At 41.5% G+C, this 20,199-nt stretch overlaps 2 protein-coding genes across 8 annotated transcripts in view; one reads left to right on the top strand and one right to left on the bottom strand.

Moving 5' to 3' along the window:
• LOC132401347 (dynein axonemal heavy chain 8-like) overlaps positions 1-1,945 on the bottom strand; it is a 674,688-nt gene extending 672,743 nt beyond the window's left edge. Inside the window, exon 1 of the mRNA XM_059983476.1 lies at positions 1,645-1,945. The gene's annotated coding sequence lies outside the window, so the exon portion shown is untranslated. The remainder of the gene's footprint in view (positions 1-1,644) is intronic.
• A 16,985-nt stretch (positions 1,946-18,930) lies between these two features.
• The window catches only part of lrrc73 (leucine rich repeat containing 73), a 41,505-nt gene continuing 40,236 nt past the window's right edge, over positions 18,931-20,199 (top strand). For 4 of the 7 annotated variants that reach the window (XR_009514443.1, XM_059982626.1, XM_059982624.1 and 1 more), the window contains exon 1: positions 18,933-19,480. Coding sequence is in view for 5 of the 7 variants with exons in the window: in XM_059982626.1 (XP_059838609.1) it covers positions 19,209-19,480 (272 nt within the window). In the remaining 2 variants the exon portion in view is untranslated. Of the gene's footprint in view, positions 19,481-20,199 lie in introns of all 7 variants that reach the window. The other 3 variants (XM_059982623.1, XR_009514444.1, XM_059982627.1) reach the window with 3 other exon arrangements.

Below are 20,199 nucleotides of genomic sequence, written 5' to 3'. Positions count from 1 at the left end.
CTCAGAACAAACCCTCTTCTTATTGTTATCTTCAGGGAAGAGGTACTAGATCCTGAAGGTACACACTCAACAATTCAGGAACAGCTTATTTATAAATTTCCTACACATTCACATACAAGAGTATAAAATTCACAGATTTTACCATGTATTGCATAACAACAAATTTCACAACACATGCCAGCGATATTAAACCTAATTCTGAATACTGACATGGTTAGAAAACTGGCTACCTGGCAGGATGCAAAGAGTGGGAATAAAGGGGGCCTATTCTAGTTGCCTGTCAGTGAATAGTGGTGTTCTGTAGGGGTCAGTATTGGGACCGCTTCTTTTCACATTACATGTCAAGGAATTGGACGACAGAATTGATGGCTTTGTGGCTGTGTTCACAGATGATGCAAAAATAGGTGGAGGAGCAGGTAGTTTGGAGGAAGCAGACAGATTGAGAGATCGGCAGATGGAACATAGTGTAGAGAAGTGTATGGTTGTACATTTTGGTAGAAGGAATAAAGCCAAGGCGGCAGGAGAATGGGGTTGAGAGGGAGAATAAATCAGTCATGATGCAGTGCAGACTCAATGGGCTGAATGGCCCAATTCTGCTCCAGTGTTTTATGGTCTTATAAAGTAATGTGACAACAAATAAAAATATATTCCAGAAGATTGACATTTAGCACAAGGTGCATTTACAACACAAGTTATAAAGTGAACAGTATAACAGTGCTGGCTCTGTGGAAGTGATGAGACGTGAGGGGGGGGGGGTGACAGGAGTTCAGTAGTCTCACAGTCTGGGGGAAGAAACTGTACCTCATCCTAACAGTCCTTGTCCTAATGCTACGGTACCTCCTGCCTGATGGTGCTGATTGGGGAGGGGGTCAAAGAGGTTGGGGGACGGATGGGAGGTATCCTTGACAATGCCGCGCTCATGATCAACCTTCGAATATAGTAGCTTTCAGATAATATAAAGGAAATGATAAAAGTGCATAAAGGCATGGCCATAATCTTCCAAACCGATGGATACAAGGCTGGTGACTTGATGTTGCTCCTCCAACCTGAGAGTGGCCTCATTGCGACAGTAGAGGAGGCCGTGGAGTGACATATCGGAATGGGAGTGGGAAGTGGAATTAAAATTAAAATAGGTGGCCACTGGGAGACCCCGCTTTCACTGGCGGGCGGAGCGTCGGTGCTCGACAAAGCGGTCCGCTAATCTATGTCGGGTCTCACAGATATACAAGAGGGCACACCGGATACAATAGATGGCCACAACAGACTCACAGGTGAAGTGTCGCCTCATCTGGAAGGGCTCCTGAATGGAAGTGAGGAAGGAGGCGTAGGGGCAGGTGTAGCACTTGTTCCGCTTGCAAGGATAAGTGCCAGGAGGGTGACGGACGAATTGACAAGGGAGTCTCCCTGCGGCAAGCATAAAGTTGAGAAGGAAAGATATACTTGGTGGTGGGATCCCGTTGGAAGCGGCGGAAAATACGGAGAATCAGGTGCTGGGCGCGGAGGCTGGTAGGGTGGTAGGTGAGGACAAGAGGAACAATATCAGAATTCAGTGCAAAAAAAAATCTGGAGATACAGTATTTGCACGTTTGGGTTTTTTTTTACCGCGATTAGTTTTACTATTAAAATTCTAGTAATAAAACTAACTTTGATACTTCTTTAGATGATAAAACCGAAAATTAATCCTCAATTATGTCTTCTTCCTCCGCTGATTCAGCCACGCGTGGCCCCAAAGCAGAATTTCTCCTAATGCTTTAGGTTTTAAGACAGCAGAGTTGCAGGTTATTATTCCGTTTCTCCGGTCTGCAGTTTGCCGCCTCCAGCCCCAACACTCAGCAGCTGATCGGACACTCGCGTTGCTTCCAACCGCAAAACTATTCTAACTGCCGTGAGTCGACGTCATAAAAGCACGAGACAGTGACCGAAAGTTACGAAACGGGTTCTTATTGTTCCTCATGAAGCAGGGATGCGCCTCCTGTAAAGAACAGACAAGGGTATCAGCACAGAAAGACGGAATTACGCCATTCTACCTATACAGACTGCTCCGCCTTTCAATCATGGAGGATTTATTATCCCTTTCAACCCCATAACTTTCGACACCCTGACTAATCAAAAACCTATCAATCTCCGCTTCAAATATACCGAATGCCTTGGGTGCCGAATATAGCAATGAATTCCACAGATTCGCCACCCTCTAGAAAGAGATTCTTCCTCATTTCTGTTCCAAAGGGAGGTCCTTATATTCTGAAGCCCCCCCCCCCCACTACTGCTAATACCCTCTAATTGCTAATCCATTCTATATAGGCCTTACAATATTCCATGTGATTCAATGAGGTTCTTCCCCGCCCCATTCGTCTAAACTCCAGCGAGTAAAGGTCAAGAGTCATTAAACGCTCCTCAATCGTTAACCCTTTAATTTCTGTGACCATTCCTGAGAAATTCCTCTGGACCCTCTCCAATGCCAGCACATCCTTTCAAAATTGCTCTCAATTTTGCATCACAAAATTGCTCTCAATATTTCAAATGCTGGCTTACCAATGCCTCAAAAAGTCTCAGCATTGTATCCTTACTTTTTATATTCTGGTCTTCTTGAAATGAGTGCTAACATTGCATTTGCCTTCCTTAGTGCTGACTCATTGCAAGTTAATCAGGGAGCCCTACACTAGGACACTCAGATCTCTTTGAACCTCTGATTTCTGAATTTCTTCCCTTTTAGAAAATCATCTATGCCCTAATTCCAAGAAAGTGCATGGCCATACATTCCCCTACACTGTATTCTATCTGCCTTTCCTTTGTCCATTCTTCTAAGCTGCCCAAGTCCTTCTGCCAGCTCCCTGCTTCATCAAATCTGCCTTGCCGACTTCCTATCTTCATATGAACAATGGTGAGCAAGTACTTGTCCAGCTGATTCACAATTTTGCCCTAGTTCCTCAAAGTACAGTGCTCAAATCAGAGTTCTTTACACAGAAATACTGTACCACTAAAAAAGTTATGCAAATTTGTATGAGCTAATTATCACACACAGATACTTTCTGTAGGTGGGGTGTATGGTGGTCTAGCAACTAGCATGACTCTATTACAGCCTAACAATTCGGAGTTCTACACAGCTTTCCATCTTTCTGTAAATAATGTGCCTATCTGAAAGTTTCTTAAACATCTATTAATGTATTTGCCTCTACACAACCCCTGGCAGGGTGTTCCATGCAACCACCACTCTGTGAGAGAAAAAGTAACTTCTATCATCCCCCTGTACTTTCCTCCAATCACTTGAAAATGATGCCCCCTCATATTAGCCATTTCCATCCTGAGGAGAAGTTTCTGGCTATTCACTCTATCTGTGCCTTTTATAATCTTGAACAACTCTATCAAGTTGCTGTTCATCCTCTCTTGCTCCAAAGAGAAAAGTCCGAGGTCACTCAACTTTTCCTCATAAGAAATGTTTTCTAATCTCGACTTTCTGAATGAGCCTACAATGAAGAACCATATCAAACAAACACCTTTCTAAAATCCATATACACCACATCTACTGCAATACCATCATCAATGTATTCTGTCATATCCTCAAAGAATTCAATCAGGTCCATGAGGTATGACCTGCCTTTCAAATAGCCATGCTGACTATCACTAATCAGACCATGCTTCTCAAATGCTTGTAAATCCTGTCTTTAAGAATCTTCTCCAATAATTTGCCGACCATTTGAAGTAAGACTGTCATGATCTATAATTATTGGAGCTATCTCTACTCTGTTTCTTGAACAAAGAAATAACATTTGCAATCTTACAATCATCTAGAATTACTCCTGTGGTCAGTGAGGATGCAAAGATCATTTGCCAAAGGCATAATGATCTCTTCCCTCATTCACTTCCAGTCGTATCCTGAGGTATATTTCTTCTGTCTCCAGGTGCTTAGCAATCCTAGACAAAGGAGATGGTTATTGTCTTTAGGAGGACCCACACCGTTCACCTCCCTTTACAACTGGCGGCATGGCAATGGAAACTGCAAGCAGTTTCAAACTCCTTCTTAGAGGCTTTGTCAAATGCCATGATATTTCAAGCCCACCAAAAAGGCCCCACTCATTTATCACTGTCCAAGTGCCCTATAAATGTTGTAATTGCATCTACCTCTACCCTACCACCATCTGGTTCCAGATAATCATCTCCATCTTTGTGAAAATTTTAAACCTCAGATTTCCTTTAAATTTCACCCCTCTCACCATCAACCTTTGCTCTCTAGTCTTTAACTTACCTACTTAGGGAATAAGATTCAGACAATTTATCACAGGTTCCAACCTGTGCCTCTATGCCTTTTTTATATGAACCTTTATATAGCCACCCTTCAGCCTGTTATGCTCCAGTGACAAAAACATAGCCTGTCCGATCTCTTCTTACAGCTACAGCCTTTCATTCTAGGCAATATCATGGTGAATCTCTTCATTCCCTCTATCACTATCACATCCTCCTTGTAAGTGTGCCAACTTGAGCTGTACACAATAAAACTCAAAGCTAAGAGTTCAAATGGTCCAGATTTGACCTTGATCTTCGGTGCAGTCTGTGTGTAGTTGCAGATTATCTGTGTGACCACAGATATATATCCAATATCACAAAAACATGCTAGAAGATTCATTGGCTACTTAGTAAGTTACCCTTTTGTGTAGGTTAATGGCAAATAAAACAGGAACAGAATTAAGCCATTCAGCCCAGCAACTCTGCTCCACCACTCAATCATGACTGATTTATTTTTCCCTTCAACTCCATTCTCCTGCATTCTCTTTTGACATGCTTACTAATTAAGAACCCATCATCCTCCACTTTAAATATACCCAAAACTTGGCCTCAGCAATGAATTCCAGAAATTCACCACCCCATGGCTAAAGAAATTTCACTTCATTGCTGTTCTAAATGATCATCCTTCTATTGTAAGGTTTTACCCTCTGGTCCTAGATTCACCCTCTCCACGTCCACTCTTCCAGGCTTTTCAACTTGCAGTGGGGTTCAGTGAGATTCCCCCTCCCCCAATCTTCTAAACTCCAGCAAGTACAGGCCTAGAGCCATCAAACACTCCTCAAATCAAAGGAATCAAAGGATGAAGTTGTTGCAGAGCTACAGGAGGAAAGAGAAGAGGAATAGAACTAAAAGAATTCCTCAGTGGGAGATAATGTAGACTGTGTCGGCTTTATAACCATTTTTCCTGTTATAATAAGGTGCATGTATTAACTCTGAGTAATCATACCAGGCACAAACTATTCACATTAATATCTGTTAGAGCTATTTATTAGAGCATCCAAGAGGAATCCAAAAGGACCACCAAGAGGACCACAACCTTGTCATAGGGTTTGGAGGCTTGCTGGAGAGCTATGTTGGCTGGGGTCAGGGCCTTGTGCTCTGGCTCTTGGTAAGGTCACCCATGTCAAACAAAGGGTTAAGGCTAGACTAAGAATGGTCCACTGGTCCTCTAGGTTTGGGGGTTCAGCTCAGGACTAAGAATGCTGACTGGTCAAAAAATTGTTAAGGAAACAGCAAAGAAGAATCCAGTGTGCGACTGAGATCCCTGAACCACACCTGGAGCACAATAGAGAAGTTGGCCAAGGAAGACAGAGATAGAGGACCTCCATTGCTGCCCTAAATTTCAGTGGTGTAGCAGACAGTAAATATGTCCCAAACTAAAGAAAATAACACATTCCTAGTAATCAACAGTCCATGTCAGACATTCACCCTGTGCTAGCTTTTCTAGTGAGCATCTAGTAGCATAATAATATAGCACAAATGATTTCACCTAAAGCAATCTAGCCTACTCACTTCACATATTCAAACATGGCCTATAATTTTTGTTTTTATTTCTAAACAATATTTTCCAATTCCGTTCCTATTATTTGATTTCAACATCCTTTACTCCCCAGAGTTTTCTTTCCATTTCACTAACTTTCTTGATAGTAATACCTTATCAGCAGGTCACTTACTATACTTTTGTGTTTCATATTGAGGATACCTTATTAAGCTGAAACAGATTGCAAACAAGTTCCTGTGTTACATTCAATTTTAACCAAAATAGTCAAAATTACATGAAAAGCAAAAGAAATATTGGGCAGAAGATGAAACTGAGGAATATAATTAACAAAATTTAAATTAGCTATTGCGAGTTGTTGTCAGGAACCAGCTGATCTATTTCACTCTTGTATGCCTCCTCATTGCCCTCTGAGATTCTGCCAACAACAGTACCGTCATCAGTGAATTTCTAGGTTGGTGGTTGAGTGTGCCTAGCCACTCAGTAATGAGTGCACAGAGAGTAAATCATGGGCTAAGCATGCATCCCTGAGGTGTCCTGTATTGATTGTCAGTGAGGAAAAGGCATTATCACTCATATGCACTGAATGTAGTCTCCTGATGAGGAGGTCTAGGATCCTATCGCAGAGTGTGTTACAGAGACCCAGGTTTTGAAGTTAGATAATTAGTACTAAACTGGTATTGGTATTAAAAGTTGAGCTGTAATTATAAGTGATAATAAACCCGATTAGAACCATAGAACATTACAGCACAGAAACAGGTCTTTTGGCCCTTCTTCGCTGTGCTGAACCATTTTTCTGCCTAGTCCCACTGACCTGCACCTGGACCATATCCCTCCATACACCTCTCATCCACGTACCTGTCCAAGTTTTTCTTAAATGTTAAAAGTGAGCCCACATTTACCACTTCATCTGGCAGCTCATTCCACACTGCCACCACTCTCTGTGTGAAGAAGCAGCCCCCCCCCCCATGTTCCCTTTAAACTTTCCCCCCTTCACATTTAACCCATGTCCTCTGTTTTTTTTCTCCCCTGGCCTCAGTGGAAAAAGCCTGCTTGCATTCACTCTATCTATACCCATCATAATTTTATATGCCTCTATCAAGTCTCCCCTCATTTTTCTATGCTCCAGGGAATAAAGTCCTAATCTATTCAACCTTTCTCTGTAACTCAGTTTCTCAAGTCCCAGCAACATCCTTGTAAACCTTCTCTGCATTCTTTCAACCTTATTAATATCCTTCCTGTAATTTGGTGACCAAAACTGCACACAGTACTCCAAATTCAGTCTCACCAATGCCTTATTCAACCTCACCATAACATTGCAACTCTTATACTCAATACTTTGATTTATAAAGGCCAATGTACCAAAAGCTCTCTTTATGACCCTATCAACCTGTGACGCCACTTTTAGGGAATTTTGTATCTGTATTCCTAGATCCCTCTGTTCTACTGCACTCCTCAGTGCCCTACCATTTACCTTGTATGTTCTACCTTGGTTTTTCCTTCCCAAGTGCAATACCTCACACTTGTCTGTGTAAAACTCCATCTGCCATTTTCAGCCCATTTTACCAGCTGCTCCAGATCCCTCTGCAAGCTTTAAGAACCTTCCTCACTGTCCACTACACCTCCAATCTTTGTATCATCAGCAAATTTGCTGATCCAATTTACCACATTATCATCCAGATCATTGATATAGATGACAAATAACAATGGACCCAGCACTGATCCCTGTAGCACACCACTAGTCACAGGCCTCCACTCAGAGAAACAATCTCCCACAACCAATCTCTGGCTTCTCCCATTGAGCCAATGTCTAATCCAGTTTACTACCTCACCATGTATACCTAGCGACTGAATCTTCCTAACTAACCTCCCATGCGGGACCTTGTCAAAGGCCTTACTGAAGTCCATGTAGACAACATCCACTGCCTTCCCTTCATCCATTTTCCTGGTAACCTCCTCGAAAAACTCTTAATAGATTTGCTAAACATGATCTACCACACATAAAGCCGTGTTGACTCTCCCTATAAGTCCGTGTCGATCTAAAAACTTGTAGATCTTGTCTCCCAGTATATCTTTTGAAATTCACAACATAAGAAATAGCTTTCTTCCACATTTATGTAGCTTCTTGATCCTGAATGCCATTGTGTAAGCTAATGGCTAACTGTGAATATAGTATATAAAAAAGAAACCACAACTCCTCTTGACAAGTCATAAAGGAAAAAAAAGATCGGAAATTTTATTAATAAGAAAAAAAAACGCTAAACTAGCCTAAAACAACAAAAAAAGAAAGATTGGGCAGTCCATTTGAGGATAAAATTAGAAAAAAAGAAGAAAGAAAACATCCTTCCAGTCACCTCCAAACCTTCGCGGATAAGGAAAATGTTTCCTTAAAAATTTTTTTAAAAATTAAATCATATGAAAATATTGAATAAAGGGTCGCCAAACTTGCTCAAAGTTAAAAGATGTGTCAAACATCCAGCTTCTAATTTTCTCCAAATTGTAGAAGCTCTTTGGATTATCCTTCACCTTGACTGCCAAAGCTATCTCATGTCTTCTTTTAGCCCTCCTGATTTCTTTCTCAAGTATTTTTTCACACTTTTTATACTCCTCAAGTACCTTATCTGCTCTGTTTCCTATACACGTCATACACCTCTCGCTTCTTCTTTATCAGAGTTCCAATATCCCTAGAGAACCAAGGTTCCTTATTCTTATTCACTTTGCCTTTAATTCTGACAGGAACATACAAACTCTGTACTTCTGATTCTGTTTCTGATAATCAATAGCATGACCTATATTTTAAAACACAAGATGAAGTGTCTTGGCCTGAAACGTCAAATATTTATTCCCTTCCATAGATGCTGCTTAACTTGCAGATGTATGTTTTGCTGTGGTCTTGATACTCCAAAGCCAGTGAAGAGCCAGTGTGCTGTAGACTTGTTGTGGTAGTAGGCGAATTGCAATGGATCCAGTTTGTTGTTAAGGCAGAAATTAATTCTGGCCATGACCAACCTGTCAAAGCATTTAATCTTAGTAGATGTTAGTGCTGCTGGGTGATAGCCATTGAGGTAGTCCACTCTGCTTTTCTTGGGCACCGGTATAATTGCTGCCCTTTTGAAGCAGGTGGAACCTCCATCTGCAACAGGGAGAGACTGAAGATATTCTTGAACATCTTCAGGATCAAATGTTCTTGAAGATCTTCAGGAGGAGATGTTACTACCAATATGCACTGCCTGTGGACTCCTGATAAGGAAGTCTAAGCTTTAGTTACATTTTGGAAAGTTAAACCAAGGCAGAAAATATATAATAAATGGCAGGGCTCTGCAGAGTATTGTAGTTAAGAGACCTGGGGCTACAGGTATGTGGTTCTCTGAAACTGGTGACACAAACAAATAATGTGGTGAAATAAGTATATGACATGCTTGTTCTCATCAAATAGAGCACTGACCATGAGAGTTGAGACCTCATCTTTGTACATGATGTTGGTGAGACCACACCTGGAATATTATGTGTATTTCTGGTCGCCATCCTATAGGAAGGATTTGACTAGGGTAAAGAGAGTGCAGAAAAGATTCACAAAGATGTTGCTGGAACCTGAGGGCTTGTTATAAGAGGAAACTAGCTCGGCCTGGATAATTTTCCCCGGAGTAAAGGAAGCTGAGGGTTGGTTTATTAACTGGCAGCTGTAAAATGCCCATCATAAAGTGGGATTAAAGTAGGATAAAGCTAAATAGATAGGATGCTGAATGGGTGGACCATCTATTTCCTTGCTGAATTTCTCAATAACTCTGAGATCATACTAGATTGCCAACATTCATGGGAAAACAAGACCAGTCTTCAAAAGTTGTCTGACCTGACATTTTAACTCATTTTTTTCTTTCTGCATAAATGCTGCCAAATGTTGGAGTATTTCTGGTCACTTCTGTTTTATTATAATTTAACTGGATTTTTATTTCAACATCCCCTCGGTGATGGATTATATTGAATATGTGGCACAGGAACAATCCATTCAGTTCAAACTGGCCATTTGGGCCTCTTCCCATCTATTGTTAACTTATATTCAGGAAGTATAGGGGTTAAATTACTGACAAGCAGCCACAGCTTGTAAAGAGGTGGGAGAGATGCAGGGAAAATGTCTTAGCAGTGCTTAGAAAGGACATCCTGGATGGGCATCCAATCTGTTCAGTAATAAAACAGGTCCAACCATATTGATGGGGCCATACTACAGGCCTCCCAAGAGCCAAAAGGAGACAGAAGAACAAGATCAGAAACAGGTTTAATATCACTGGCTTATGTCTTCAGGCTCCTTTACCTCCTCCTAGATGGTAGCAATGAGGAGAAGACATGTCCTGGATGATGGCGATCCTTAATGATGGATGCCGCCTTTTGAAGGTGTACGCAATACTAGAGAAGCTAGTGCCCATGCAGAGTTTATAAATTTCTGCAGCTTTTTCCAATCCTGTGCAGCGGCCTCTCCATACCAGATGGTGATGTAACCAGTTAGAATGCTCTCCATGGTACATCTGTAGAAACTTGCAAGTATCATTGGTGACAAACCAAATCTCCTCAAACTCCTAATGAAATATAGCCACTGTCATGCAGATTATTTCAGCAGAGTTTGGAAAGACGTTGGAGTTATAGTGGATGACTTTAAAGTGCTCTTTAACATCTTCCTCTTGTGTGTTACCAAGCTTCGCCACAACTAGATTAAAGACAGCAGTGGTGTGGTGGTAGACGTCAGATTAGATGGCAACCTCTTTAACATCAGGAGGCTCCACATAACCACCAAACTCTGTGGAGTACAGGTCCTGGAGCTGCAGTATGCAGACGACTGTGCTCTTGTGGCCCATACTCCGGAGGATCTTCAGACTGTCCTTGCTGTGGCGGTGAGAGCGTACAGCAGGATGGGGCTGGCTGTCAATACCACCAAGACAGAAGTGGTTTGCCAATGGAGTACCAGTGTCCCACTCACCCTACCTGCCTTCACTGTTGGTGATGAAAAGCTGTCAGTAGTGCCATCTTTCAAAAATCTGGGGAGTATTCTCTCTGAGGATAGCGGCATTGACAACGACATCCAGAGCCACATTAAACAGGTATCAGCTGCCTTTGGGAGACTTCGGTGTAGAGTCTTTCAGATCAGAAGCCTTTGTCCCTCCACAAAGGTCGCTGTGTACAGGCGGTCTGTGTCACCACCCTCCTTTATAGCTGTGAAGCTTGGGTAACCTACAGCTGTCACATCAAGTCCTTGAAGTGCTTCCACATAAGCTGCATTCAGCGCATCCTGGGAATTACTTGGTGTGAGGGTGCCTCACACTGAAATACTTGTAAAGACTAACTGCAGAAGTATTGAGGCCATGATCACCCAGCGTCACCTGCAGTGACTGAGGCACGTGATAAGGATACCCCCATGTCGGCTACCCCGCAGAGTGTTATACGTCCAGCTACATCATGGTCAACGCTCAGCTGGAGGGCAGAGGAAGCACTATAAGGATCATATGAAGAATGTTTTAAGGAAGTGCAAGATCAGACCTGAGGAACCGGAGGATGTTGCTGCTGACTGTATCACTTGGCAACAGCTGTGTAGGGACAGGATTCATATTCTGGAGATGGGAAGAACAACCAGAAGACAGCAGAAGAGAGCCAGGAGAAATGCAGCCATGGTTGCCAGCACTACCACCACCACTACCACATATACATGTGCCACCCACAATAGAGCTTGTGGGTCCAGGATAGGACTGTACAGTCATCAAAGATCTCACCGTTAAAGGAGTGGATGTCGTCATCAGATTTCAATGGACAATTGAAGAAGAAGAAGACTTTAATGTTACCGTAATTGACTGAGACTTCCTTAGTGCCAGATGCATAGATGGTGCTGAATTGTTAGATGCATCCAGGAGTGTTTCTTCACACAGTATATCAATACTGCCCACAGGGAAGGAGCCATACGAGACCTTGTATTGGGAAATGAACCTGGCAGCCAACTGGTGGTCAATTGGGAGAACATTTTGAGAATAGTGATCACAATTCATTTTGAACTAGGATAAGACTAGGCCTTAGAGAAATGTGTGAGACTGGAGAAAGGCTGATTATAGCAGTTTTAGGCAGGAGTGAAGGAGAGTAGTTTGAGAGCAGCTGTTATTGAGCAAGTCCACAACTGGTATGTGGAAGTTGATTAAAGGCCAGCTGGTCAGAATTCAGAACAAATATGTTCCTGTGAGGAAGAAGGACAAAGATTTCAAAATCTGGGAACCTTGAATGATGAGAGAAAATAGGTCCAAAAGGAAAAAGAAGCACGTGTAATGTTTCAGAAGCTGGATACAGATAGGGCCTTTGAGGAATGTAATTGAAGCAGGACAGAATTTAAACAGGGAAACAGGAGGTCAATGAAGGATCATGAAATATAATTGGTGAATAGGATTAAAAAGAACCTCACTTCATTTTATACAGTACATCATTTGAAAATAGGATAACAAGATTGAGTATAAGACCATTCAAAGAGTAAACCGTAAATTTATGCCTAAAGCCAGAGAAGATGGTCAAGGTACTAAATAAATACTTGGTATTAGTATTCACCAAGAAAAAGGACATGGAGAACAAAAGCATCACATAGCAGTATGCTGATATTCTAGGCCACGTTGCTATCAAGAAGGAGGAAGTGTTGGATTTATAGAAAAGCATTAAGGTAGATAAATTTTCAGGGCCTGGTGGGATCTATCCTTGGTTATTGAGATAAGCAAGAAGGGAGATTGCTGCAGCCTCTTTAGCCACAGGCAAAGTCCCAGAGGACTAGAGAGGAACCAATGTTGTTTTTCTGTTTAAGAAGGGCAGCAGAAAGGCAAACCAGCAAATTATAGGCTGGTGAGGCTCGCATCAGGTGTAGGAAATTATTGTAAAGATATTCCTGGTGATAGGGTCTACTCCCACCTGAAAAGTATTGACTTATTAGGGATAGTCTGCATGACTTTGTGTAGGGCAGATTATGTCTTATAAATGATTGAGATTTTTGAGGAGTTGATGAAAATGATGAAGGTAAGGTAGTGGGTATTGTATATGTGGAGTTTAGTAAAACTTTTGACAAGATTCCTCATAGTAAGCTCATCCAAAAAGATTAAGACATATGGGAATTCATGGGGATTTGGTAGACTGGATTCAAAATTGGCTTGGACATAGAAAACAGAAGGTATTGGTAGAGGAGTATTCTGACTGGAGATCCATGACTAGTAGCAATCTACAATGATCATTGCTGGGACTTCTGTTGTTAGTGATCTATATAATGATGGAGATGTAGAAGGGATGATCAGTAATTGTGCAGAATGATGGATAGTGAGTAAGATTGTTGAAATATTGAACAGGATGTAGACCAGTTAGAAGATGGAGTTTAACCTGGACAAATGCCAGGTATTGCACTTTGGAAGGTCTAATGTAAGGAGAAAATGTACAGCACAGAATGCTAAGGAGCACTGAAGCACAAAGGGATATTGGGGTGCGAGTCTGTGGTTCCCTGAAAGAGGCAGAATGAGTAGATAGGGTGGTAAAGAAGGAATACAGCATACTTGACTTCATCAGTCAGCTTATTAAGTATAAAAGCCAGGAAGTCATGTTGCAGCTGCATAAAACTTTGGTTAGACCTCATTTAGAGTATTGTGTGCAGTTCTGGTTGTCATATTACAGGAAGGATGTGGAAGCTTTGGAGAGGGTACAGAGGATGTTCTCCAAGGATGTTGCCTGGATCAGTTATATGGAGAAGAAGGACAACCCTTGATTGTTTTCTCTGGAAAGTTGGAGAATGAGGGGACACCTGACAGAAATATGAAAGGTACAGATAAGGAGTCTTCTTCCCTGAATGAAAATATCAAAAACCAGAGGGCATAGCTTTAAGAAGATATGGAATACAATTTTAAAGAGATTTATAAGCTATGTTTTTTACATTGAGTGTGGTAGGTAAGTGATGAAACATGAACAGGCATGGAATGAAGGGATACAGTCCAGGCACAGGTGGTTGGAGTTATTAAGATTAGTACCATTGTTGGCACAGACACCATGGGCCAAAGGAACTCCTTCCCGTACAAAAAAGCTGGATGAACTCAGCAGGTCGGGCAGCATCCGTTGAAAGAAGCAGTCAACGTTTCATTGACTGCTTCTTTCAACGGATGCTGCCTGACCTGCTGAGTTCATCCAGCTTTTTTGGACATCTTGATTTGACCACAGCATCTGCAGTGAACTCCTTCCCATGTTGTACCATTCTATTTTCTATCCGGACTATTCATCTGAGAACACAAGTTGGAATCCTATTACAGCAACTGGGGAATTTAATTTCAAGTTATTAAATAGATTTGGAAAAGCAATAAAAAGCTGATCTTGGAAATGGCAATCATTAAATTGATTCATTCATTTCCTTCAGGGAAGTCTATATGATGTCCTTATCCAAACTAGCCTATACATTACCCCAGGCTCAATAATATGTTTGACTCTTAACTGCCTCCTCATTTTATGGGTAATTGGGAATGGCCAATAGATATTGGTATTGCCAGGATAGCCCACATCCAAAGAATGAATAAACTATTTAAAGAACTATTAGTTTAAATGTTTGTCAAGTCAAGCTTATTGTAAAACAGACAAATACATGTATGCACAAGTACAATGAAAACCCTACCTGCAGTAGCATCACAGACACATAGCATCATATAAGCAACATTTACAAGAAAAACATAAATTACGTGCCATTTTAAAAAAAAAGAACAGATTAGGACAAAAAAGTCCATGTTGGAGCAATATGATAACAGTGTTACTATACCGTAATGATTAGGGTTTTGCTGGTTGGTTCAAGAATTATTGTCTGTTCCTTCATATTTGTACAGCTTCCCCTTAAAAGCATCTGATACATTAAGCCAGTTAACACAAGTTTGGTGTTCTCATCAGTTCCTGAATTCCATAATGACTGTCTTAAAGTGGTGTTCCCGAGTTATGCTCTTTGTAAAAGTGGAAACTTTGCATCTGTCTCCACCCTATTAAAACCTTCCATAATTTAACAACCTCCACTGCATTCTCAAATGAAAAGAGTTCCAGTCTGTTTGTCATTTCCTGATTTATATACTCTCACATATGCAATAAAACATAGGAACATACAAATTAGGTAGAGGAGTATTGCTTTCGGCTCTTTGAGTCTAATCTGCCAATCATAAGATCAGTGACATTTCCTAGCATAATTCCTAAATGGAGGTTCCAATGCACAACCATTCCTGAATCCAGTGATTTCTCATTGCTTTCCTTTCATGATAAGAACATGTTCTTAAAAGACAGAGGCTAAAATGGATACACAATATTTCTGCTGCAGTATTACCAAGCCCTACATTAATGCAATAAAACATCCTTACTCCTCTATTCACATTCTCTCATAATAAGCCTATTATGCCATTTTCCCTCTTAATCATTTGATCCTACATGTTGGCCTTCAGCAACTTGTATGGAAGCACACCTAGTGCCCTTTGAATATTAACACAAACCAATCTCTTATCATTTAACAAATAGATTGGTACTCAGTTTTTCTGTTTTGTGCACAAAAGTGAACAATTTTTTTTCAAAATACTATATTCACTCAGGGTGGACAGTCAGAATCTTCTTCCCATGGCCGAAGAGTCAAATACTAAGGGATGTGCATGAGGGGGAATATTTAAAGCTGTTTGAGCAGGGTTATTTTACGCACAAAGTGATAGGTGCCAGGGAAGTGATGGAAGCAGATACAATATAGTTGTTTAAGAGGCTGTTAAGACATGTGACTATTCAGAGAATTGTGGATATGGATCATGCATAGCCGAAGAAAGTTCGTTTAACTACAAATTTCAATCAGGTCTGCCCTCAGCCTCCAACACTCCAGAGAAAACAACCCAAGTTTGTCCTGATGAAGGGTCTCGGCCCGAAACGTTGACTACTCTTTTCTCACAGATGCTGCCTGACCTGCTGAGTTCTTCCAGCATTGTGTACATATTCTTTGATCCACAGCATCTGCAGTTGTATTTTTGTGTTCCAAGTTTGTCCAGCCTCTTTTAATCTCATACTCTAATCCAGGCAGCATTCTAATAAACATCTTCTGCACCCTTTCTAAAGCCTCCACCTTCTTCCTGTAATGGGCAACCAGACTTGCACACAAAACTCCAAGTGCAGGTAAAGAAGACGCAAGAAATTGCAGATGCTGGAACTTGGAGCAACAAACAATCTGCTTGAAGAGCTCATGAAGGAATTGTGATGTAGAGTTTCAACCTGGAACTTCTACAACTCCTTTCCTCCCACAGATGCTGCCCGACGTACTAAGTTCTTCCAGCATATTTTTTGTTGCACCCCAACCCTAGTTTTGTAGAGCTGCAACATATCTGTTTGACTCTATAAGACTCATATATCTGATGCTGCCAGGACCATCACATTAAGTTTTGTCAGTAAATTTGTAAATATTATCCCTGTAATCTTTTCTGTACCTTTTCTACTGCCTCTGTAATTCTTTTGATATATTGCAACCAGAACTGCATACAACACTCCATGGTCCAACCAAGCTTCAATACAGATTGACCATAAATTACTGACTTTTCAACCTCTCTCTAAAAATAATTTATAATGCTTTATTTGCTTTCTTTATAGACTTGCTAACCATAATCAGTATTGATTATCCTTTCAGCATCTATATTCCTCCTCGAAGTTAATTGTCTTTTCTTTCTTTCTTTTTCAATCTTTTTATTAAATTTCATATATATATATAAGAAAAAACATAGCATGATAATGAATAGATTATAAATTCAATAGACTTGAAATTACATTAGTAATAGGATAATAATATCCTATTAAACATCAATCAACAAAAGGTACATTAATCAATCAAGTCTATATAAATATATATGAAAAAAAACAAAAATAATCATCAAAAGAGAAAAAAAAATTGGAAATATATAGAAGAAAATATATATTGAAAAAAATACTAAACTAAACTAACATGGGCAATAATAACAGTTTATAAGTATGTGATAGTGTCAAGAAAAAACTCCGGAACTCCATACCTGAACAAGAATAAGTAGAGAAAGGATCTGAAAAAGGCCAAATTAATTCATATGAAAATGTCAAATGTAGTTAATTGTCATTTGCAAATTTAGGATTTTTTTTATTCCAAGGTATAAATCTTTAATATAATTTGTGAATGGCAATTATACATCTGGAACACCACTGTCTTTTTCAACTGAAATAGGCTTCATTTACACCCTTTTTATGTCTCAAAACTAATGTGCAATGATCTCCAGGAAGTCATTTCATGGACAAAGTGGCAATTCCAGACTAAACTTGAATCAATGAAGGACACTCGACAGTTGTAGCAGGACTTGAAAACCATCACCTTTTATAAATCAAGTGACAGAGGCAACAACAGGACTTCACTCAATGCCCTCTATGCTCGTTCTGAACCGTCATGAACTCCCACATCCCCCAACAATCCTGTGTTTTCAGTCTCTGAGGCCAATGCGCAATCAACCTTCGGGAGGGTGAACCTATGAAAAGCATCTGGCCCAGTTGGGGTACCTGGCCAAGTACAAAAAATCTATGCTGATCAACTGGCTGGAGTATTCACTAGATCTTTAACCCCTCACTTTGGCAGTATGCTTCAGCAGGCTTCAATTATACTGGTGCCTAAGAAGAACATGAAAACCTGCCTCAATGACAATCGTCCAATAGCACTTACATCCACAATGGTAAAGTGTTTTGAGGGGTTGGTGATGAAACATTTCAACTCCTGCCTGAGATGTGACTTGGATTGGCTTTAAATTGCCTCCCAGAGAAACAGGTCCACAGCAGATGTCATCTCATTGGCTCCTCACACAACCCTGGAATATCTGGGCAGTAAAGATTAACATATCAGGATGCTCTTTATTGACAACAGCTCGGCATTCAATACCACCAATCCTTCAAAACTCTCCAAGACCTTGGCCTCAATACCTCCTTGTGCAATTGGATCCTTGATTTCCAGTCAGTTCAGATTGGAAACAACATCTCCTCCATGATCACCATCAGCACAGGTGCACCACAAGACTGTGTGTTTAGTCCCCTGCTCTACTCACTTTACACTTATGACTGTGGCTAAGCACAGCTCTAATACCATATTCAAGTTTGCTGTCTAGATCAAATTGAAGGTGGTGAATCAAAGGGGATAACACTCAATTTCAGGTGCCCCATCGTTGAAATGTTTCCACAACCTATGGACTCACTTTCAAGGACTTTTCATCTTAGGTTCTCAATACGTATTGCTTATTAATTTATTTTTGTAATTCAATGTACATTTACTATCAAAGAATGTATAAATGATACATTCTTGAAATTTGCTTGCTCACAGGTAAACACAAAACAAGAAACCCAAAAGAACCCAGTGAAAGAAAAAGTAAAAATAAAAGACCAACACCCAATGTGCAAGAGAAGGGGGAGGGAATCACAAACTACGCAGACAATTGAAGCGAACAACAATCCAAACCAAATTGAGACCACCAATCCAAACCCGGAGCAGCCCAGAGTAGGCTCAAAGCATGGGTTATCAATTCACCATATTAGCGGGCATTGAACACAGCAGCCTGGGAAGTCTTCATAACCTCAGCACTGTGGAGAGAGGAGTAACCTACACTGAGGAGCAAAATCTTGCCACCGATCTGGGCCAGTATTTAAATTGTCTGCACTCCAGTTGAACACCAAGTTGTTGCGCTCTTTCATTTTATTGTGTTATGGTTATTATTCAATTATGGATTTATTGAGGATGCCCACAAGGAAATGAATCTCAGGGTTTTATATGGTGACATGTATGTACTTTGATAATAACATTTCTTTTAACTTGTTCTACTTGTCCCCTGCACATTTTCTGACCTTTATTATTGACAATATTATGGGATATCATGCCAAAGGTCTCTTAGAAATCTATCTGTGACATCTACTGCATTGCCATTTTTTCTGTTAGGTCTTTAAAAATCAGTAAGGTCAGGTCAAATAAGATTTCCCTTTTTAAATTTATACTGACTCTACATTATTTATTGCTTTTTAACTTACAGATTTATGCTGTCTAATACATTTTAAGGAGGTGGGAAGTCACGCTGGGTCCCGGGGGACTGCAGAAGCTGCAGCGCCATCAGAGCGTGTGCGGCTGGCGATGGGGTACGAGACCCCGCGCGGTGCGGAGCATCCTTCTCTCTGCGGACGATTACCATCCCTGTGACGAATACTCCGATCCCCGAACCGCATCCCACACGCGTCAGCAAAAGAAAGGATTCCCCCTCCGCTGGCGGATCTCTGCTGCACCGCACCAACCTCGGATGGGCTGGAAGGCCGGCCAGCGGGCGGGCGAGGCGGCGGCGTCAGCTGGGCCGCAGCGGACGCGGTGTCCATGGTAACAGGCGGCTGATCGGAGGCGCACGGCGGAGCCATGCTGGCAGGCTCCATTCAGATCTCTGGGGAGACCCTCTCCTCGGCCGAGGTCAAGGATATCTGTGAGTCCCTGAGGGCCCACTCGGTGCGGCTGCTGTCCCTGCGCGGCTGTCACCTGTCGGACCGCGACTTCGGCCGCATCAGCCGCCATGTAGCCGAGTGCCAGTCGCTGGCGCAGCTCAACCTCAACCTTGGTGTGGTCAGCACCTTGGCCCGGGTGCAGCAGCTGGCTGAAGCCCTCGTCGCCAACAGATCCATCCACTCTCTGTTGTAAGTACTGTCGATGGGGTAACGCGTGCTCCCAGGATCACGCCTGTACAGCCTAGTACAGCCTGGCCGGAAGAGAAGGGAGTTATAATCGTGGAAGGGTAGCATTGACTTGCAGTATGCTTGTCCGGGCAGAATCTCTGATGCTGGGAATACGCAGCATGGAGGGAGGCTTCTAGAATAATGTTTACGTTTCCGACCTGAAACATTTATCTCCCGGATCCGTGCAGAATATCTTCCATTCGCCTTTCGAGATCGGGTGATCCAGTCCAGCTCTTTATTTGTAAATATTTTAATTGTTCTACGCTGTCCCGGGCTTGAATTTCTTCCTCAGCCGAGCTCCATCACTTCCGCGCCAAAGATGCCTGTAGTTGCCTCCTTATGAGCAGCAACTTTTAATTGCTCTGTTCTTTCCCAAGTACCAGATTGCACAGAGATGGCAGATTGCCTTCCTTAAAAAGAATAATCTGATAGGTTCATTCATGTCAGATACAAGATTATATTTTACATTTCAGATAGTTGTTCGAATTTCATGGTGAAATTTAGGCAGATATCTCAAGATCAATAGATAATTGTCCTTCACAGTTGCCTCTTGGAGTTGAAGGTAACTTGCTTCCACACACTAAGACCATAAAGTAATAAGATATAGGAGCAAAATTAGGCCATTTGGCCATTGGAGTCTGCTCTGCCATTTCATTATGATGGACCCATTTACCCCCTAC

This window comes from Hypanus sabinus, chromosome 10, assembly GCF_030144855.1.
Source record: "Hypanus sabinus isolate sHypSab1 chromosome 10, sHypSab1.hap1, whole genome shotgun sequence".
NCBI lineage: Eukaryota > Metazoa > Chordata > Chondrichthyes > Myliobatiformes > Dasyatidae > Hypanus > Hypanus sabinus.
The sequence above is the reverse complement of the archived record's forward strand: the minus strand, read 5'-3'. Positions and strand labels throughout refer to the sequence as shown.